Raw genomic sequence first — 17774 nt, forward strand, 5'->3', positions numbered from 1 at the left:
GAGAACCTCTGCCCCAAAGAGCTTATCTTATACATAAACAAGACAGACAAAGAGTGGGAGGAAGGAAGAATTATTATCCCCATTTTACAGATGAGGAACTGAGGCACAGAGGGATTGAGTGACTTGTCCAAGGTCATGTAGGACATCTGCAGCAGAGCCCAGAATTGATCCCAGGTTGCCAGGGTTCCAGGCTAGTGCTTTAAAGAAGATTATCCTGCCTGTCAAGTAGTGTATGCACCCTTTCTCCTCTGCCAGCCACAGTGCAGAAGAGGTGGCCATGTATCTCTCTCTTTCTCTCTCTCACACACACACACTGGAGAGACTGGTGCCATTGCTTGTGCTTATGTTCCTATGGTACTTGCACTCAGGGATATGGATCTTGGGTACGATTCTTCTCTCACACCAGTGTAAAGTGGGTGTAAGTCCACTGAAGTCAGTGGAGTTCCACTGCTGTGAGAGGAGAATCAGACTCTATATGCCTAACATTTTTATACAATCCATAAATGTGGGCACACTCTAATTTCCATTGACTGCTGAGTTAATGTTTCCATATGGCTAAACAACTCTGTGATCCAGAGTGTTAGTTCAGTCAGGCCAGTACTGCTGCTGTGACTTCAGCTGCAGTTATTGCACTAATACCACTGGTCTTCATACATTTGAAGGTGAAGAACCAAGCCCATAACAGCCTCTGCCACACAACAGAAAAGACGTCTGTAAATAATAAACACTTAGAAGCCTTGAGCAACTTCTATGGAAACAGAATTCATGGTTTGGTGAAAGGTTTTAAACAAAGCTTTGTGCTGTTCCATTGTTTTCAGTCAAGTTACACAACCATAATATAGAACAGAATCTGGTCCATGTGGCAGGTGGACAGTGCAGTTTGCACAACAGAACAAATGGTTCTCTTGTCAAAAGATGTTCTATGCAGTCATGAACTGGTGTTTGCAGCTCTAGATGTCGGCTCTGTGCAAATTGGTGCTGGAGTAATACCAGCAACCCAGGAGTTTTCTGTCTGCCAGAGTTTTACAGGAAATGTTCCACCAGCAGAAAGCTTATGTCATAAGAATATAAGAACATACTGGGACAGACCAAAGGTCCATCTAGCCCAGTATCCTGACTTCTGACTGTGGCCAATGCCAGGTGCCCCAGAGGGAATGAACAGAACAGGTAATTATCAAGTGATCCATTCCCTGCTGCCCATTTCCAGCTTCTATCAAACAGAGGCTAGGGACACCATCTCTGCCCATCCTGGCTAATAGCCATTGATGGACCTATCCTCCATGAATTTATCTAGTTCTTTTTTAACCCTGTTATAGTCTTAGCCTTCACAACATCCTCTGACAAAGAGTTCCACAGGTTGACTGTGCATTGTGTGAAGAAATACTTCCTTTTGTTTGTTTTAAATCTGCTGCAGATTAATTTCATTTGGTGACCCCTAGTTCTAATGTTATGAGGAGTAAATAACACTTCCTTATTTACTTTCTCCAGAACAGTCATGATTGTATAGATCTCAATCATATTCCCCCTTAGTCATCTCTTTTCTAAGCTGAAAAGTCCCAGTTTCACTAATCTCTCCTCATACGACAGCCGTTCCATACCTCTAATAATTTTTGTTGCCCTTTTCTGAACCTTTTCCAATTCCAATATATCTTTTTTGAGATGGGGTAACCACATCTGCACGCAGCAGTCAAGATGTGGGCATACCATGAATTTATATAGAGGCAATATGATATTTCCTGTCTTATTATCTAACCCTTTCTTAATGATTCCTAACATTCTGTTAGCTGTTTTTGACTGCCACTGCACATTGAATCGATGTTTTCAGAGAACTATCCACAATGATTCCAAGATCTCTTTCTTGAGTGGTAACAGCTAATTTAGACCCCATCATTTTATATGTATAGTTGGGATTATGTTTTCCAATGTGCATTACTTTGCATTGATCAACATTGAATTTCATCTGCCATTTTGTTGCCCAGTTACCTACTTTTGACAGTTCCTTTTGTAGCTCTTCGCAGTCTGCCTGGGACTTAACTATCTTGAGTAGTTTTATATCATCTGCAAATTTTGCCACCTCACTGTTTACCCCTTTTTCCAGATCATTTATGAATATGTTGAATAGGGCTGATCCCAATACAGACCCTAGGGGACACCACTATTTACATCTCTCCATTCTGAAAATTGACCATTTATTCCTACCCTTTGTTCCTATCTTTTAACCAGTTACCAATCCATGAGAGCACCTTCCCTCTTATCCCATGACAGCTTACTTTGCTTAAGAGCCTTTGGTGAGGGACCTTGTCAAAGGCTTTCTGAAAATCTAAGTACACTATATCCACTGGATCCCCTTGTCCAGATGCTTGTTGACCCCCTCAAAGAATTCTAGTAGATTGGTGACGCACGATTTCCCTTTACAAAAACCATGTTGACTGTTCCCCAACAAATTATGTTCATCTATGTGTCTGACAATTTTGTTCTTTACTATAGTTTCAACCAGTTTGCCTGGTACTGAAGTCAGGCTTACCAGCCTGTACCTACCTAGTTCTTAGTTATCCTCCTTTGGACTCTATTCACCCCCACTTCCCATCAGCAAAGAGAGGAGCATCATTTCTACTACCAAGAGAGGACAGTGATACCAGGCATGAATTTGACCCAGGATGCACATCAGCATCTTCTTCACACAGCGCACAGTCAACTTGTGGAACTCCTTACCTGAGGAGGTTGTGAAGGCTAGGACTATAACAACATTTAAAAGAGAACTGGATAAATTCATGGAGGTTAAGTCCATTAATGGCTATCAGGCAGGAGGGTAAGGAATGGTGTCCCTAGCCTCTATTTGTCAGAGGGTGGAGATGGATGGCAAGAGAGAGATCACTTGAGCATTACCTGTCAGGTTCACTCCCTCTGGGGCACCTGGCATTGGCCACTGTCAATAGACAGGATACTGGGCTAGATGGACCTTTGGTCTGACCCAGTACGGCCGTTCTTATATTCTTATCTGATACGGAATTCCAAACCAAACCTTATAAAGGGCTCCTTTCCCATTCTAAGTGTGCATGTAGAATACGCTCTGAGGAGCATCAGTATGAATCAGCAGAACCCAAGAGGGCAGAGGTGCAAATAATCACCAAATGACTCAATGATGCAGTTCTGGGATACAATCCAACTGCATCAATCCGCAGGGACATGAGACTACAAAGAAGCAGTATGCAGGGATTCCAGGGAATAAGTTAGAGGCCAGAGTGTTCACACTAGATACAAAACAAAATTGCTGCCTACCCCAAAGCATTACTGCAGCATCAAAAGAGGATCCCAGAGGGACCAAGCACGGCACAAGCTTCAGGGTAGGAAAGCATTCAGAAAAGAACCACAGCTCATCGCACGTATGGCAAATTATCTGAAATCAGACATCTGTTAAATATTGTATGTCACACCTTCGTCTTAAACTACAGACAATCCACTGTAACAAAAGCACCTGAATATATGCATTTTATGATACAACGTGTGTCAGAAAGACAGACATATTTTATGTAAATATTTTAATTGATGTTTATAATGGCAAGTGCATTGTATTATTCTCTATAGCAGGGGTGGGAAAACTAGGCCTGCGGGCCACATCTGCCCCGCAGAACCGTCCTGCCTGGCCCCTGAGCTCCTGGCCCAGGAGGCTAGCCCCGGCCCCTCCCCTGCTGTCCTCCCTCCACCCTCAGCCTCAGCTCGCTTGCTCTGCCGCCGGTGCAATGCTCTGGGTGGTGGGGCTGTGAGCTCCTGAGGCAGCGCAGCTGCAGAGCCCAGCCTGACCCGGTCTCTGTGCTGCGTGGTGGCGGCGGCGGCCACTGGTTCTCCAGGCAGTGCAGAAAGGGGGCAGAGAGCAGGGGGGTTGGATAGAGGACGGGGGAGTTTGGGGTGGTGGTCAGGGAGCAGGGTGTAGATAGGGGTCGGGGTGGTTGGGGGGGAACAGGGGGTTGAATGGGGGCAGGAGTCCTGGGGGGCAGTCAGGAAGGAGAAGGGGTTGGATGGGGCGGCAGGGGGCAGTCAAGGGACAGGGAGAAGGGGTGGTTGGATGGGGCAGGTGTCCCCGGGGGGCCATCAGGAATGAGAGGAGGGGTTGGATGGGGCGGTGGGGGTCTGGAGACAGTCAGAAGACAGGGAGCGGGGGTGTGTGGATGGGGCAAGGATCCCAGAGGGGCCATCAGGGAACAGGGGGGGTTCGATGGGGCAGGAGTCTCGAGGGGGGGGCAGATAGGAGGTGGTGGCCAGGCCACGACCCCCTTCCCTAACTGGCCCTCCGTACAATTTACGAAACCCGATGCGGCCCTCAGGCCAAAAAGTTTGCCCGCCCCTGCTCTATAGCTAAATTTGTGGCCAGATCCTTTGACAGTTCAGTGGTGCAAAAGGGCCTTAAAGTTGCCTTCCCCAACTATCCTCCCCTTCGCCAGCTGTTTCAAGAACTGTTCTTGCTCACCTGGGGATCTGGCTGTATGTTGCAATCTTCATTATTTTAAACCCCCCACCCCCATTTTCACATGTGGGACTGAAATGTTCCAGGCTTTGCTTTAGCTCAGAGGTGAATTTTGTTTTGAAAGTTTTGAGCAAACTCCTGTCAGCAATATTTGACTTATACAAGAGTGAAAAAATATAGACTTTTTCCCTTGTAAATATTTTCAGATGCTTTATGCTCAGGCATAACTCAAAAATGTCTGCACTTAACCAGGAAATGTTGGATGTTTAGCTAGTCCACTCCCAGGCCCTTTGTTTTTATTCATCATCAACAAATAGAATACAAAAAAACACTGTTTAAATATTTGTTCTTGCACATCTGTGGTAGTAGATGTTGCTCATGTTGGGAGCTACAATGCATTGTCAGTTGTAGCACTAAATGTCAGGTTGCAGCTTTAAGCCTCTGAGAAGAAACCAGAATTCCCTGTCAGGATTTTATGGGAGTGCACCCTGGCGTGGGAGCTCCACCACTGTACTGCAGGGTGCAGCACATGCTCCATCATATCGCTCAGGCAAAGCTCGCTGTTAGAGCTGGGATGAGGCCATGATTCTGCCGTCACCTTGAACCTCTCTCCTTCCTTACACTAAGGCAGTGCCTGTGCTCCTCACCCCAGTTGTGGCTGGCCTGGCCCTAGAACAGAGCTAGGGGTTGGTGAAGAAGGCTCATTGCACCCTCTTCTCCCTGTTGCAGATCCACACAGGGCCCACTATGGCTCTTTTACCCTGGTCATGCATGCCCCAGGTGGAGATGGACCGTTGGAGCGTCATTTTCTTCATTGGGATTCCATGTGGGTGGAAGGGTCTGCCTGCATGGAAAAACTTGCAGGCTCGGGACCAAAGTTATCAATTCATAAACGGAGTCATCATCAGGCTTTCAGCATGCACTTAAAATGGGTAGCTTCTGTTTAAATAATAATGTAGAATTCCTCATTGTGCAATCATTCACGGATAATTGGATGGATACCATGTTTCAAGAGACAATAATCTGTATCCCAGGTGGATGAAGTACTATTCCAAATATTTGTTTCCAGCAAGAGAACTGGATTATGTGGTGAGGAGAATGGCTCATTGTCTCTGTTATTATGCCAGTTCCACAGCAAGCTATGCCCTGTCTGTGGGATTCAAGACAAATGTGAAACAAATGAAACCTAAGCTGCTCCTCCCCTAGCCTGCCTGTTGCTCTGAGTCCATATCACTAAATTCAGCTGTCAGATTCACTGCTGAGTGACTCAGACCACCCACATGGACAGGAAGCACTTTAAGCAGCTCAGCACTGAACCTGTCAGTTGAGATTGTTCTGAAGGGCATCAAGCAGCAATGGAGAGGCCAGGAGCAACTAGATGTAGCATATTTACATTTTTTTCTAAATTGGACTCGAGAACATGGCTTCAGGAGGGAGAGGGTGTGGAAATCCAAAGGTGGGGGGTGGGGTTATCCTCTTTAATTGTTTAAAATGACAGTGTACTTGGGCTATAAAATGAGATGGGGTATCTGGGAAAATGAAGGGGATTCCTGATTGTTGTTACAGAGCCAGATCCTTAAGTCCTTCCCCAATTTTCATTCTGTCCTTACTCAGGCAAACTACTGTTGGAGTCAATTTGCTGTTTGCTTGAATGATGCATAAGTAAAAGCTGAATAAAGCTCTCCATTTTTGGCTCTGTGGGTATGGCAGGTACTCAGAACCTATCCAGATATTGGGGAACAGTCCTCAAAAAAGGACTGAGGCCCAGATGTGTGGAAATACTTTAGGTACTTATGTCCCTATTATCAGAGTGTCTACTGCTGTGAGAGAAGGAAATACTGTTTATTCACATTTTACTGATGGAGAGTGGAGGAACAGGAAAAACAAGTGATTTGCCCAAAGTCACACAGGAAGTCTGTGACAGAGCAGAGATTTGAACCCAGGTCTCCCGAAGTCTAGGCTAGGGCCCTAGCCACAGGACCCTCCTGCCCTTTTGCATTTCCTTTGCAGACTTCAGTCAGGAGGGGATGAAAGCAAGCTGGGGAGTCTGCCTGCCTACTACCCCCGTACATAGATCCTGTACATCTCCTGTAGGTCCAGCGCAATCCCTGTCAGAGATTGTGTCTCTGACGGGGGGTTGCAGAGGGCTGAGGGTGTGCTTTTCAGAATGATGAAGGGGTGGGCAGGAGTTTTTTGTTTTTTTTTTTTTACATGGCTGACTGAATTCCTGTTTGAAATGATTATTTCAATGGTGCTGGGATTTTACTGCATTACTAATTATGTGTTACGGTGCTTAGAGCCTTGGCTAGCTGTCTCCTTTGTTATTTAAATCTAAATAAACTAATAAATAAAGTATGGTGGCAGTATGCATCTGCACTACTTCTAGGTCCCCTGCAGCTTTACCCTTGCTCCATGGGCTTCATCCTGGGCATTCTGGCTTAATCCAACAAGCTCTGAAGTCTGTGAGTAGTGCCACTGAAATCAGTGGGACTATTCACATGCTTAAGTGTTGTGCTCAGCTCGGCTACAGTGTTATTTAGCACCATTCAAGATTGAGTCCCTTGACAACATGGTTCCCTTGGCCCCGTTTCCATGGATTCCCCACTCAGTACCTACTTCTGCCCTGATACACTTGTAAGGGGGTTCTCCAGCACTAATATAACCTTTGACTGTAGGCACTTTCCTCATCAATTTGTACTGGGTGTCAGGGAAGGGTGACAGACATTGCACCTTATTGCCTTCCCCTGGAAATCAAAGGGGAGTCTTGCCACTGATTTTAATAGAAGAAGGAGTGAACCCTTCATCTAAACTTTAGAAAAGCTTTCCACTAACTGCTACATAAACCCTTGACTCTAAAGCAGGGGTGGGCAAACTTTTTGACCTGCGGGCCACATCAGGGTTCCAAAACTGTATGGAGGGCCGGGTAGGGAAGGCTGTGCCTCCCCAAACAACCTGGTCCCTGCCCCCTATTCGCACCCTCCCACTTCCCACCCCCTGACTTCCATCCTCAGAACCGCCAACCCATCCAACCCCCCCGCTCCTTGTCCGCTCACCACCACCCCCTGAGACCCCACCCCTTATCCAACCCCACCTTCTCCCTGTCCCCTGACTGCCCCAACCCCAATCCACACCCCTGCCCCCTGACAGGCCCCCCTGGGACACCCACGCCTATCCAACCCCCCTGTTCCTTGTCCCCTGACCACCACCCCCAGAACCTCTGCCCCATCCAACTGCCCCAGGTCCCTGTCCCCCCGGGATCCCCTGCCCCTTAGCCACCCACGCCGCCGCACAGTCTAGAGCACCAGGGCAGGCCGGCAGCTCTCGCTGCCATGCTGCCCGGTAGGAGCTCGCAGCACTGCCCCCCAGAGCACTGGCAGCACAGCGAGCTAAGGCTGCGGGGGAGGGAGGACAACAGGGGAGGGGCTGGGAGCTAGCCTCCCCAGCCAGGAGCTCAAGGGCCGGGCAGGAGGGTCCTGCGGGCCGGATGTGGCCCGTGGGCCGCAGTTTGCCCACTTCTGCTCTAAGGGTATGTCTACACTGCAGTCAGGAGGTATGACTGCAAAATATGTAGACATTCATACATAAAGCCCGGGCTGGTGCAGCTTTACTGCTATTGTTACTCAAGCTAGCTTTGATCTAGCTATCTAGCTAGCTCAGGTACTGGAGCAGTGAAGCCATGGCAGCACAAGCTTCAGCATGGGCTAAGCTAGCCCTGCAAGTACTGTAATTACCCAAGCTTCTGGGAGGACTTGTACCACCTGTGCTGAAGCCCATGCCGTCACAGCTTCACCGTTACCAGAACCTGTGCTAGCTACAGTAAAGCTAGCTCAGGTATATCTACTCAACCTGTAATCCTGCTCTATGACTGCAGTGTAGACATACCCCAACTTTGTCAGGAGGTGGAATCCAGGAGATCAGCGTTCCTGCTACTGGCTGCCCCAGAATTTGACCCAACGTCTTCATCCTGTATGGCAAGTGGTGACCCTCAATCAGTCCAGTGCAAAGTGATCACCAGATTATTTCTCAATAAAACTTCTGTTCAGAAACCACAACAAAAGATCTTGTAGATGAAAATCAGTGATGATGTTATCTCAGATTTCCCACCTCCATCCCAGTTGCCTGTTGTCAGTAGCTACCGGTGTGGTGCTCTGCTCTTGTTCGATGATAACAGTCGGTTGCGTGTGCGTGTTCCCTCTGTGTTCTGCCCCGGCTCTGCGCAGATAGCTGACACAGCAAACCCCGAGAGAACCCCCAAAGACCACAGACTCTAGTAAGGTACGAAGAAACCCGAGCCAGGTTTATTGTCAAACGAAGCACAGTAATAGTTTCCCATAGACTCTACAAGACATACTATGAATTTGTGCCCCCTGGCAATGGACACAGCTCAGTCAGTGGCAGGACTTTCCACTGCCCCCTAGGCTGGCCAAAGATACGTACTCCGGGACCTACTTTTATACAGTTACAGGACAAATTACTCATCCCTCCTGACGTATTGAGGTACAGCCTCTTGGCTCATTAGGGTTCTGTCTCCCCTTTGATCATGTTGTTTCAAACAAACAGATCTATCCATCATGCTGTCCTTTTGACCCTGTCTTTAAGATGCACCTGCCTGTTCCTTGTTATGTCTGTGGAGTGTCCTTGTATCGGGATGTCCAGGTGCCATCTTGGCACAAGTTCCTCTTATTAGCACTTATAAAAACTCATGGCGATCGGGGGAGGTCCCGGATGACTGGAAAAAGGCTAATGCAGTGCCCATCTTTAAAAAAGGGAAGAAGGAGGATCCGGGGAACTACAGGCCAGTCAGCCTCACCTCAGTCCCTGGAAAAATCATGGAGCAGGTCCTCAAGGAATCAATTATGAAACACTTAGGGGAGAGGAAAGTGATCAGGAACAGTCAGCATGGATTCACCAAGGGCAAGTCATGCCTGAGTAACCTAATTGCCTTCTATGATGAGATAACTGGCTCTGTGGATGAGGGGAAAGCAGTGGATGTGTTATTCCTTGACTTTAGCAAAGCTTTTCATACGGTCTCCCACAGTATTCTTGCCGCCAAGTTAAAGAAGTGTGGGCTGGATGAATGGACTGTAAGGTGGATAGAAAGCTGGCTAGATCGTCGAGCTCAACAGGTAGTGATCAATGGCTCCATGTCTAGTTGGCAGCCGGTTTCAAGCGGAGTGCCCCAAAGGTCGGTCCTCGGGCTGGTTTTGTTTAATATCTTTATTAATGAACTGGAGGATGGTGTGGACTGCACTCTCAGCAAGTTTGCAGATGACACTAAACTGGGAGGCATGGTAGATACACTGGAGGGTAGGGATAGGATACAGAGGGACCTAGACAAATTAGAGGTTTGGGCCAAAAAAAACCTGATGAGGTTCAACAAGGACAAGTGCAGAGTCCTGCACTTAGGACGGAAGAATCCTATGCACTGCTACAGACTAGGGACCGAATGGCTAGGTAGCAGTTCTGCAGAAAAGGACCTAGGGATCACAGTGGACAAGAAGCTGGATATGAGTCAACAGTGTGCTCTTGTTGCCAAGAAGGCTAACGGCATTTTGGGCTGTATAAGTAGGGGCATTGCCAGCAGATTGAGGGACGTGATCATTCCCTTTTATTCGACATTGGTGAGGCCTCATCTGGAGTACTGTGTCCAGTTTTGGGCCCCACACTACAAGAAGGATGTGGAAAAATTGGAAAGAGTCCAGCAGAGGGCAACAAAAATGATTAGGGGTCTGGAGCACATGACTTATGAGGAGAGGCTGAGGGAACTGGGATTGTTTAGTCTCCAGAAGAGAAGAATGAGAGGGGATTTGATAGCAGCCTTCAACTACCTGAAGGGGGGTTCCAAAAAGGGTGGAGCTCGGCTGTTCTCAGTGGTGGCAGATGACAGAACAAGGAGCAATGGTCTCAAGTTGCAGTGGGAGAGGTCTAGGTTGGATATTAAGAAACACTATTTCACTAGGAGGGTGGTGATGCACTGGAATGCGTTACCTAAGGAGGTGGTGGAATCTCCTTCCTTGGAGGTTTTTAAGGTCAGGCTTGACAAAGCCCTGGCTGGGATGATTTAGTTGGGGTTGGTCCTGCTTTGAGCAGGGGGGTTGGACTAGATGACCTCCTGAGGTCCCTTCCAACCCAGATATTCTATGATTCTATGATATGTGAATGCACCTCCTTCTAACAATCCTCTTCTCGCCAACTTCTGTGAGTGAGGCCTGCCTCTGGCTCACAGCCCAGCTTTTGCTTAGCAATGCCAGGAAGTACTTTGGTTCAGGCTTCAGGCCTCAGACTGGGCCTCTGACACAAAAGTTTATGTTTCAGGGCCTCATCTTACTACATTGGCTATTTCACTACCACCTACTTTTTAAATTCCAGTTTGGGCAAATCCTCAGGTCCTTACTCAGGGCCAGAGCATGTCCTAAAGATGTGTGTATGCAGGGAACCTTCAGTGCATGAATGTTTCCCCACCCATAGAGAAAGGCAGAGTTAGCTGTGTCCTTTGTAATCATGCAGAGGTCTGTACACACCTCCAGGGATCTGTGAACAGGGAAGGGTGTGGAATGGGAAGGGCGATGGGGCCATGCATTCTGGAGGTTTGGAAGAATTTCCCCTCAAGCAGGAAAATCCATCAAAAAGAATATGTCTGAGGCACCAACAAAAGACACATCACTAAAGAGAGGCCCACATTTTTCTATAATCTCTATATTGAGATTGGATTTTAAAGTGTCATCTCGGCATGTTATGTGTAGGCATGTTGTATACATTATTGCCACAGAGAAGTGAACTGTACTTTCGCCTTAGATTTCCCTGCCAAGCTTGTGGTTGTATATTTCAAGGCTACCATTTCTCTAAGAGTACTTGGAATGTCACTCAGAATGGGACTGATTTGGCCATCCTTGTTCACTTTTAGTAACACTTCATAAGAAATCCCTCTGAAATCCAGTGGACTACCTGAGGGTTGTGAATAAGGGTGGCAGAATCATGAACAGTTAGCTTCCTTTAAGTCTGATTATGCCATTGAAATAAATGGGGTCTACTCAATGTGCGTGTGTGTGTGTGACTGAACTAGTTACAATGAATGATTTTTTGGGGGCCTGATTCTGTGTCCCTTACTTAGGTGGAGTAGCTAGTACTCATGCATTTACTCACATTGAATTGGATGTTGTGTTAGTGCTACTAAACGTGCCTAAGGAAGCAGAACAGAACTCTCAGTGAATGTAGCCTCTTTTTATGTCCTCAAATAAAAGTTCACAGACTTTAAGCTTTAGTAACCTACTTGTTATTCATCAGTACTCCCCCGATAGTTTAAACAAACACATTTCAGTGCCTGGATCATGCACAAACTATTTGTTTTGACTGTATCATGGAATGTTTTGCTTTTCGTGACAAGTGACTGATCATCTAAGGCTATGTCTACAGCACCCCAGAGTTCGGATTACAGGGGGGTATGAATAACAGTGCACAGCAAAGTGTTGTGGTATAACTCCCCCCTCACAGGACTACATTAATGTGATCTAGGAACCTTTACATTGTGCCCACAGCGTCCACAGGGGGGAGTTAAAGCACAGCACTTTGCTGCGCGCTGCTATTCACACCCCCATAGTTGGACCTGCAGGGCAGTGTAGACAAAACCTAAGTCACATGGTAGTGTTTCTGCTACTTGTTTGGGTCATTGAAACGTTAATTTAAAAATAAAAGGAAGGAAATACAGCGATTTCAACATGACCACACAAACATTTCTGGCATGGATCTTTGTATGAAGGCATGTTTACATAATCATCCAGAAGATGTTTGTGTACCTTGAATGTTCTTTTATGAACTAAAACATCATTCATGCAGATGTTCCTAGGAAATGAATTAAAATGGTTGCAAATAATATCACAGGAAGTATTTGTGGTTTATACTCAGACAAATCACTGCAAATACTTTTTTACTGATTCCACTCAGCTCTAGCCCTGCTAACTTCACTTCAGAACAAATAAAGCACAGTTTGGTGCTATATATTTTTCTAAGCATTTCAAAGGTTTTTGAGATACTTCTCTAACATCTGTTTTTATTTCCTTACTTCCTTTTCCTGATTTGAACATAAAATATTCAGGAAACTATAATTTAGAGGGTAAGATATTCTTGTATGTTGAAATAGCTCCCATCATGCTATGTTAGGATGATATAACCTTTATTCCTAAAGCAAACCATTGAAAATGGCAAACCAAGGCCACAATTATCATGGAGATAATGCTTTGTTGTGTAAATATATTGTCACTGGGAGAGGAGATGGGGGGACCATAATGAGGCTTGAAATAGGTACACAAAAAATAAGCTGGGTACAAAAGAGATCCTGGGGAAAGCTGTTTTATCAGTTGGCTGTGGGCTGTGACAACAGTGCCAAAGGAAATTATTCTAAGGAAAACAGTTGAGTAGTCCTGCTATGCTAGGATTAGTTTTCTTTTCCATTTTTTTTCTCTCTTCCAAAAGTGCAAAGGGTATCTGCTGTAATGGACTGCGAGCTTGTACAGGGACCTTATATTCTGTTTACAAAGAAGCCACAATGCATATCACTGCAGTCCACTCAAATCCTATTTGTAGCACTATTTATATAACAATTAGTTTAATTTAGTTGTGGCTATCTCCATTGCAGCTGTGCAATATGCCTTTCAGCCAGTCTCTCCTTATGCCACCCTGTGCTACCTTCTTTGGGAAATAAGAGCTCATCTTTATATTAAAATAATGTTCTGTGTTACATGTTACAAAGAGAGGACCAGTCTTGCGTGGTGACAGCGCTATCAAGTCCTGCGTCTTCATTGGGAGACAATGGTGCTTAGGGCTTCTTGGCAGCTGGTCAGCACCGACAGCATAAGGAGGTCATCATTCCTCAGGTGCTGGCTCAGCACCTCTCAAGATGGGCCCAAAAGGGACCTGATCCTGCAAGCTGACTGTCCTCTGCTGCTTTTGAAGGCAATAGCAATTAAGGACACTCAGGACCTTGCAACATTGGGCCCAATGTGCACTGTTCATGGTCTTAACTATCTTTGAAACATTGGGAGACTTTGGAAAAATATATTCATTCTGCTAAATTCCACTTTGCAGGGAGAGGATCTGAAAATTGGTGTCTAAGTTGTCTGCAGAATAAAGCTTCTTACTTATGTCCAGATCATCCCTGCCCCCATGGGAAGGGCATAAACAATTCAGGAAATGCCAAGAGTTTAAACTCTTGAAGTATTGTTTGCTTGTATTGTGGTAGTGCCTAGGCAGAGCTGTCCCTTGGGTAGGGCGAATCAGAGCGACCGCTCCAGGCCCCGCTTTTTGGGGGGCCCCATGGGCTGGTGTGGTTGGCCAGTGCAGTTTGTCCCGGAAGAGATGAATCCATCATTTCCACCCTGGGCCGCGCACCTCCCAAGGGACGACCCTGTGCCCAGGGCTCCAGTCATAGACCAAGCCCTCACTGTTCTAGGTGCTGTACAAGAGGCAACATCCCCTCCGGGTAAAAGAGTATTCCTGGAAGAAATCAGGATTGTGGCCCTTCAATGCCACAGATATTCTTGGATCTGTAGAAATTTTAGGGCTTCAATGCTTAGGGCAGGGTCAGGCCCTCCATGTTAGGCTGCTGTTACTTCCTGAAGCAGGAATGCAAAATGTTATGATGCGATGAACAGCATTGGCTTCTACTGGGAATTGCACCAGAATGCCCCAAGGTATGAAGGGGGATGATACCACAGAGAGTGGCCATACCATAGTTTCACCCCGGAGCCCAAACACCTACAGCAGGTAGTTTGCCCAGACAGTCTTCCAAAGGGTCTTGGGAATAGGGGATATTGCCTCATGGATTTCCCCTCCCTATTTATATGCATTACTTCTCCTCTACAAACAAACAGTGGGAGGGATAACATGGCCTCATTCAAGATAATTGTATTTAAAAGGAAAATAGCATGCATGCTACTTTTCCTTCATTAGACTAATATTTACTCTGGCCCACGTATGCACATTGGAGACCAGGAGCAATATTAGAACCATTATAAAAACACAGTGACAAGCCCTTCTTTCTTTCATAGCCTCACCTTGTTTGTTGTACTGTTTAACAACAGGACAGAAATGTTTGAAATGGAATTTTATATTTCCTGTAACACACAAACCTCAGCAGCTGATTTCCTGCAGACATATATTTAATATGTCAGTACAAAGCTTCTCTCAGAACAATACGTCTCTCTCTTCTAGTTATCCAGTTTGGCTTTGTCACGCTCTTCGTTGCCTCCTTCCCTCTGGCTCCTGTGTTTGCCCTTCTCAACAACATCATAGAAGTTCGGCTGGATGCAAAAAAGTTTGTTTCTGAGTTAAGGAGGCCAGACACAGTGAGAGAAAAAGATATAGGTACGTAATGAAGAATCATTGCAATGATGGTAACACCTGGAATTCACCTTGAAAGAGGAAATTAAGATTAATCCTGTAACAAAGCTTTGCTATTAACTCTCTTACAGGAATTTGGTATAACATTCTGAGTGGTATTGGAAAGTTTTCAGTTATCATTAATGTAAGTATTTGATTATGACTTTATGAGCTTATTTTTTTCCCTTAAGCCTAATTTAAATTTTGAGCAATGCCTACTTTCTTCAATTGCCATAAAATACAATGAAAAACTTACCCAATTTGCTACTCCTTGGGTTTAAAACATCATGTAATGTTACATAGAATCAGAATTACATGAGACATGTACATTTACTCATCTCTGTTTCTGAATTATTATGTTTTGTGAGACATGAAGATTAATTTATACAGGAATCACTCTTTAATGGGCCGGATCCTGCAATTATTAGTCAGGCAGAATTCCAAGCATACCAATAGAGGACTAAGTCTCATTTATGAAAAATGCTGTATGAGAACTAGGTATTCTAATGCTTAGACACAGTCACGTCATTCTCTGGCAGTGTAAATATAAGTTTGGATGAAGCCAGTGTGAATGTAATTTACCTGAGCAGTGTAAAGGAGCCTAGGGCCTTATCTCAAAGAAAAAGTTTTGCCAGTTATGCAGCTATTGTTATACATGTATAGTTATACCAGTACGACCTCTTAAGTAGACACTCTGATTCCAATATAAGAGTGGCATTTTTGGTGTACCTTAAACCCCTTCTCAAGCAACATATGTTAGACTGAAAAAGGTCACCCATACCAGAAAAAGAGTGTCTGCTTGGGGGTGATTTGCCCAAGTGGCAGAGCCAGGAATAGAAAGCAGATCTCTCACTCCCAGTGTTAAGCCATATCAGCAGAACCACGCTACCTCCCTCAGTTTTACCTAAGTGCACATTGCAGGATCAGGCCCTATAGTTATTTACATTTTCAGACATACTCTAGTTGCTTGTATTCTCCAAGTGCTTTAATTAAAACACCAGGTATACTGCCCCTCTGTTGTCGGTAGCTGGAAAGTGAAAATGCGCATACTTGAGTTTAAAAAATATTTAGGTCCAGATTCTATCATCTTTACTCAAGTATCATTTTTTCAGTGGGACTACTCACAGAGTAGGGTGGCAGAATATGGCACTCAGTTAACTATTATTTGCACATTCTAAATGCTTCTGGAGCTAATTCTGATCTCATATCCGTTTGACACCAGAGTAAACTCCATTGACTTCGTGGAGCTACTCCAGATTTAGAATGGAGCAAGGGAATCGAGAATTTGTCTTTTATGGGCCACACTTCAGCTGGTATAAGTTGGCATAGCTCCAGTGAAATCAGTGGAGCTACACCAATTTATACCAGCTCAGGATCTGGCTGTTATGTATGTTGTGGTCCTGCTCCTGCACTCTTTGTAGTCAGTGGTAAAACTCCCATTGATATCAATGGGGGCAGGATTAAGACCAGTATATATGAGGCAATTATTGTAATTACTCTTTGCTCTTAAAAATGTCCCACCTGCCTAGCTATATACTTTCCCTGGAGACAGAGGCGACACGTAACTGTTGATAGTTGGGGGGGGAGTGTAAGGGGGGGAGGGTACAATTTTGAATCCAAAAAGAAAAGAAAAGTATAAACCTTGGCAGAAATCTGGCAGGGCACGTAAATCCATGTGCCGCCCACAATCCCACGAGTTTCCTCTGCCCGGAGAGAGAGACAGCAGGCTAATGTAGTTTAAAAACACTTATTCTTTGCTGTGTCTGGCAAGTCCTCTCTCACTTGTGAGGTTGCAAAACTGATCATCATTATTCTATATTTATTTGAACATGAAAATTATAACCTGAATTCAATTAATCCAAAACACATCATCTGTAGATTCACTGGGTTATTTTTTGTCTCCCAGGCTTTTGTAATCTCTGTCACATCTGATTTCATTCCACGCCTTGTGTATCAATATGCATACAGTCAAAATGGAACCATGCATGGCTTCATCAATCACACCCTCTCATACTTCAATGTTAGTCATCTCAAGGCTGGAACACAGCCAGACATCTCACAGTTTGAACAGGAAGTTATATTCTGCAGGTAAAGTAGCTCTAACAACACTTGGTGAAGGTAAAGTCAATTGTTTCAGTCACATGTTAGATAAAAGTGTTTCCTCTCTGAGTTAGACCTGAGAAGCTTTTCTGTTCTTTTAAACTATGATCTTCTTAGTTAATTCAGATATGATTTTTAGAATATGTAGATGGAAAATCCAGTGGTGCCTCCATGCATAGAATGAACAGCTTCATCCAAGACTTCTGCTGAACATAAAAACCTAGACCGCAATTATTTTCCCACTGACATCAAGGACAAAACTCTCATAGATAAGAATGGAAGCAAGATCACACCTTAAAAACACACTCCCTCTAATTAGAACAACATTTCCTCCCTTACAGGGTCCCGTTTTCCCTACGCTTTCCCCTGCTTGAAAACCCACACCTTTCTCATGGTCACTCGCTTTAATACCATGTTTTCTGATAAGGAACACTAGGGGGAATTCCCTTCAGAACCTATCAACAATATTTAGTCTGTTGCCCCTTAAGCCGAGCAGAAAGCCAAAGTTTGGAGGCTTGTGAGGCAGTATTTGGAAGAACACCCCTAGTGGCGGTCATTAACACCAGCCTCAGTTATGGGGCTAGCTGCATTTCTGTCCCCTTTCTGGTCTGTCCAAGAGCACCCAGTTTAGGTCTTGGGCCTCTTGCCCTTACCTGTATCAAAGGGAATCACTCAGTTCTTCCACTCTCAAACCAGGATCTAGCTTCAGTACCAATTGGTATTGCCCTGCAAGTGTGACAGGGTTTAGGGAACCCTATTTCCTCCCTTCAGGAACCTGTGACCAGTAATGGGGACCAACAGCCTTGTTAGAACAAAGTACTTTTATTTCGAAGCTGGA

The 17774-nt window shown here is 45.3% G+C and overlaps 1 protein-coding gene across 1 annotated transcript in view; it reads left to right on the forward strand.

Moving 5' to 3' along the window:
* The window catches only part of ANO2 (anoctamin 2), a 288718-nt gene that overhangs the window by 262448 nt on the left and 8496 nt on the right, over nt 1–17774 (forward strand). Inside the window, 3 exon segments of the mRNA XM_054016330.1 lie at nt 14669–14821; nt 14929–14981; nt 16743–16924. Coding sequence (XP_053872305.1) covers nt 14669–14821; nt 14929–14981; nt 16743–16924 — 388 coding nt within the window.

This window comes from Malaclemys terrapin, chromosome 1, assembly GCF_027887155.1.
Source record: "Malaclemys terrapin pileata isolate rMalTer1 chromosome 1, rMalTer1.hap1, whole genome shotgun sequence".
NCBI lineage: Eukaryota > Metazoa > Chordata > Testudines > Emydidae > Malaclemys > Malaclemys terrapin.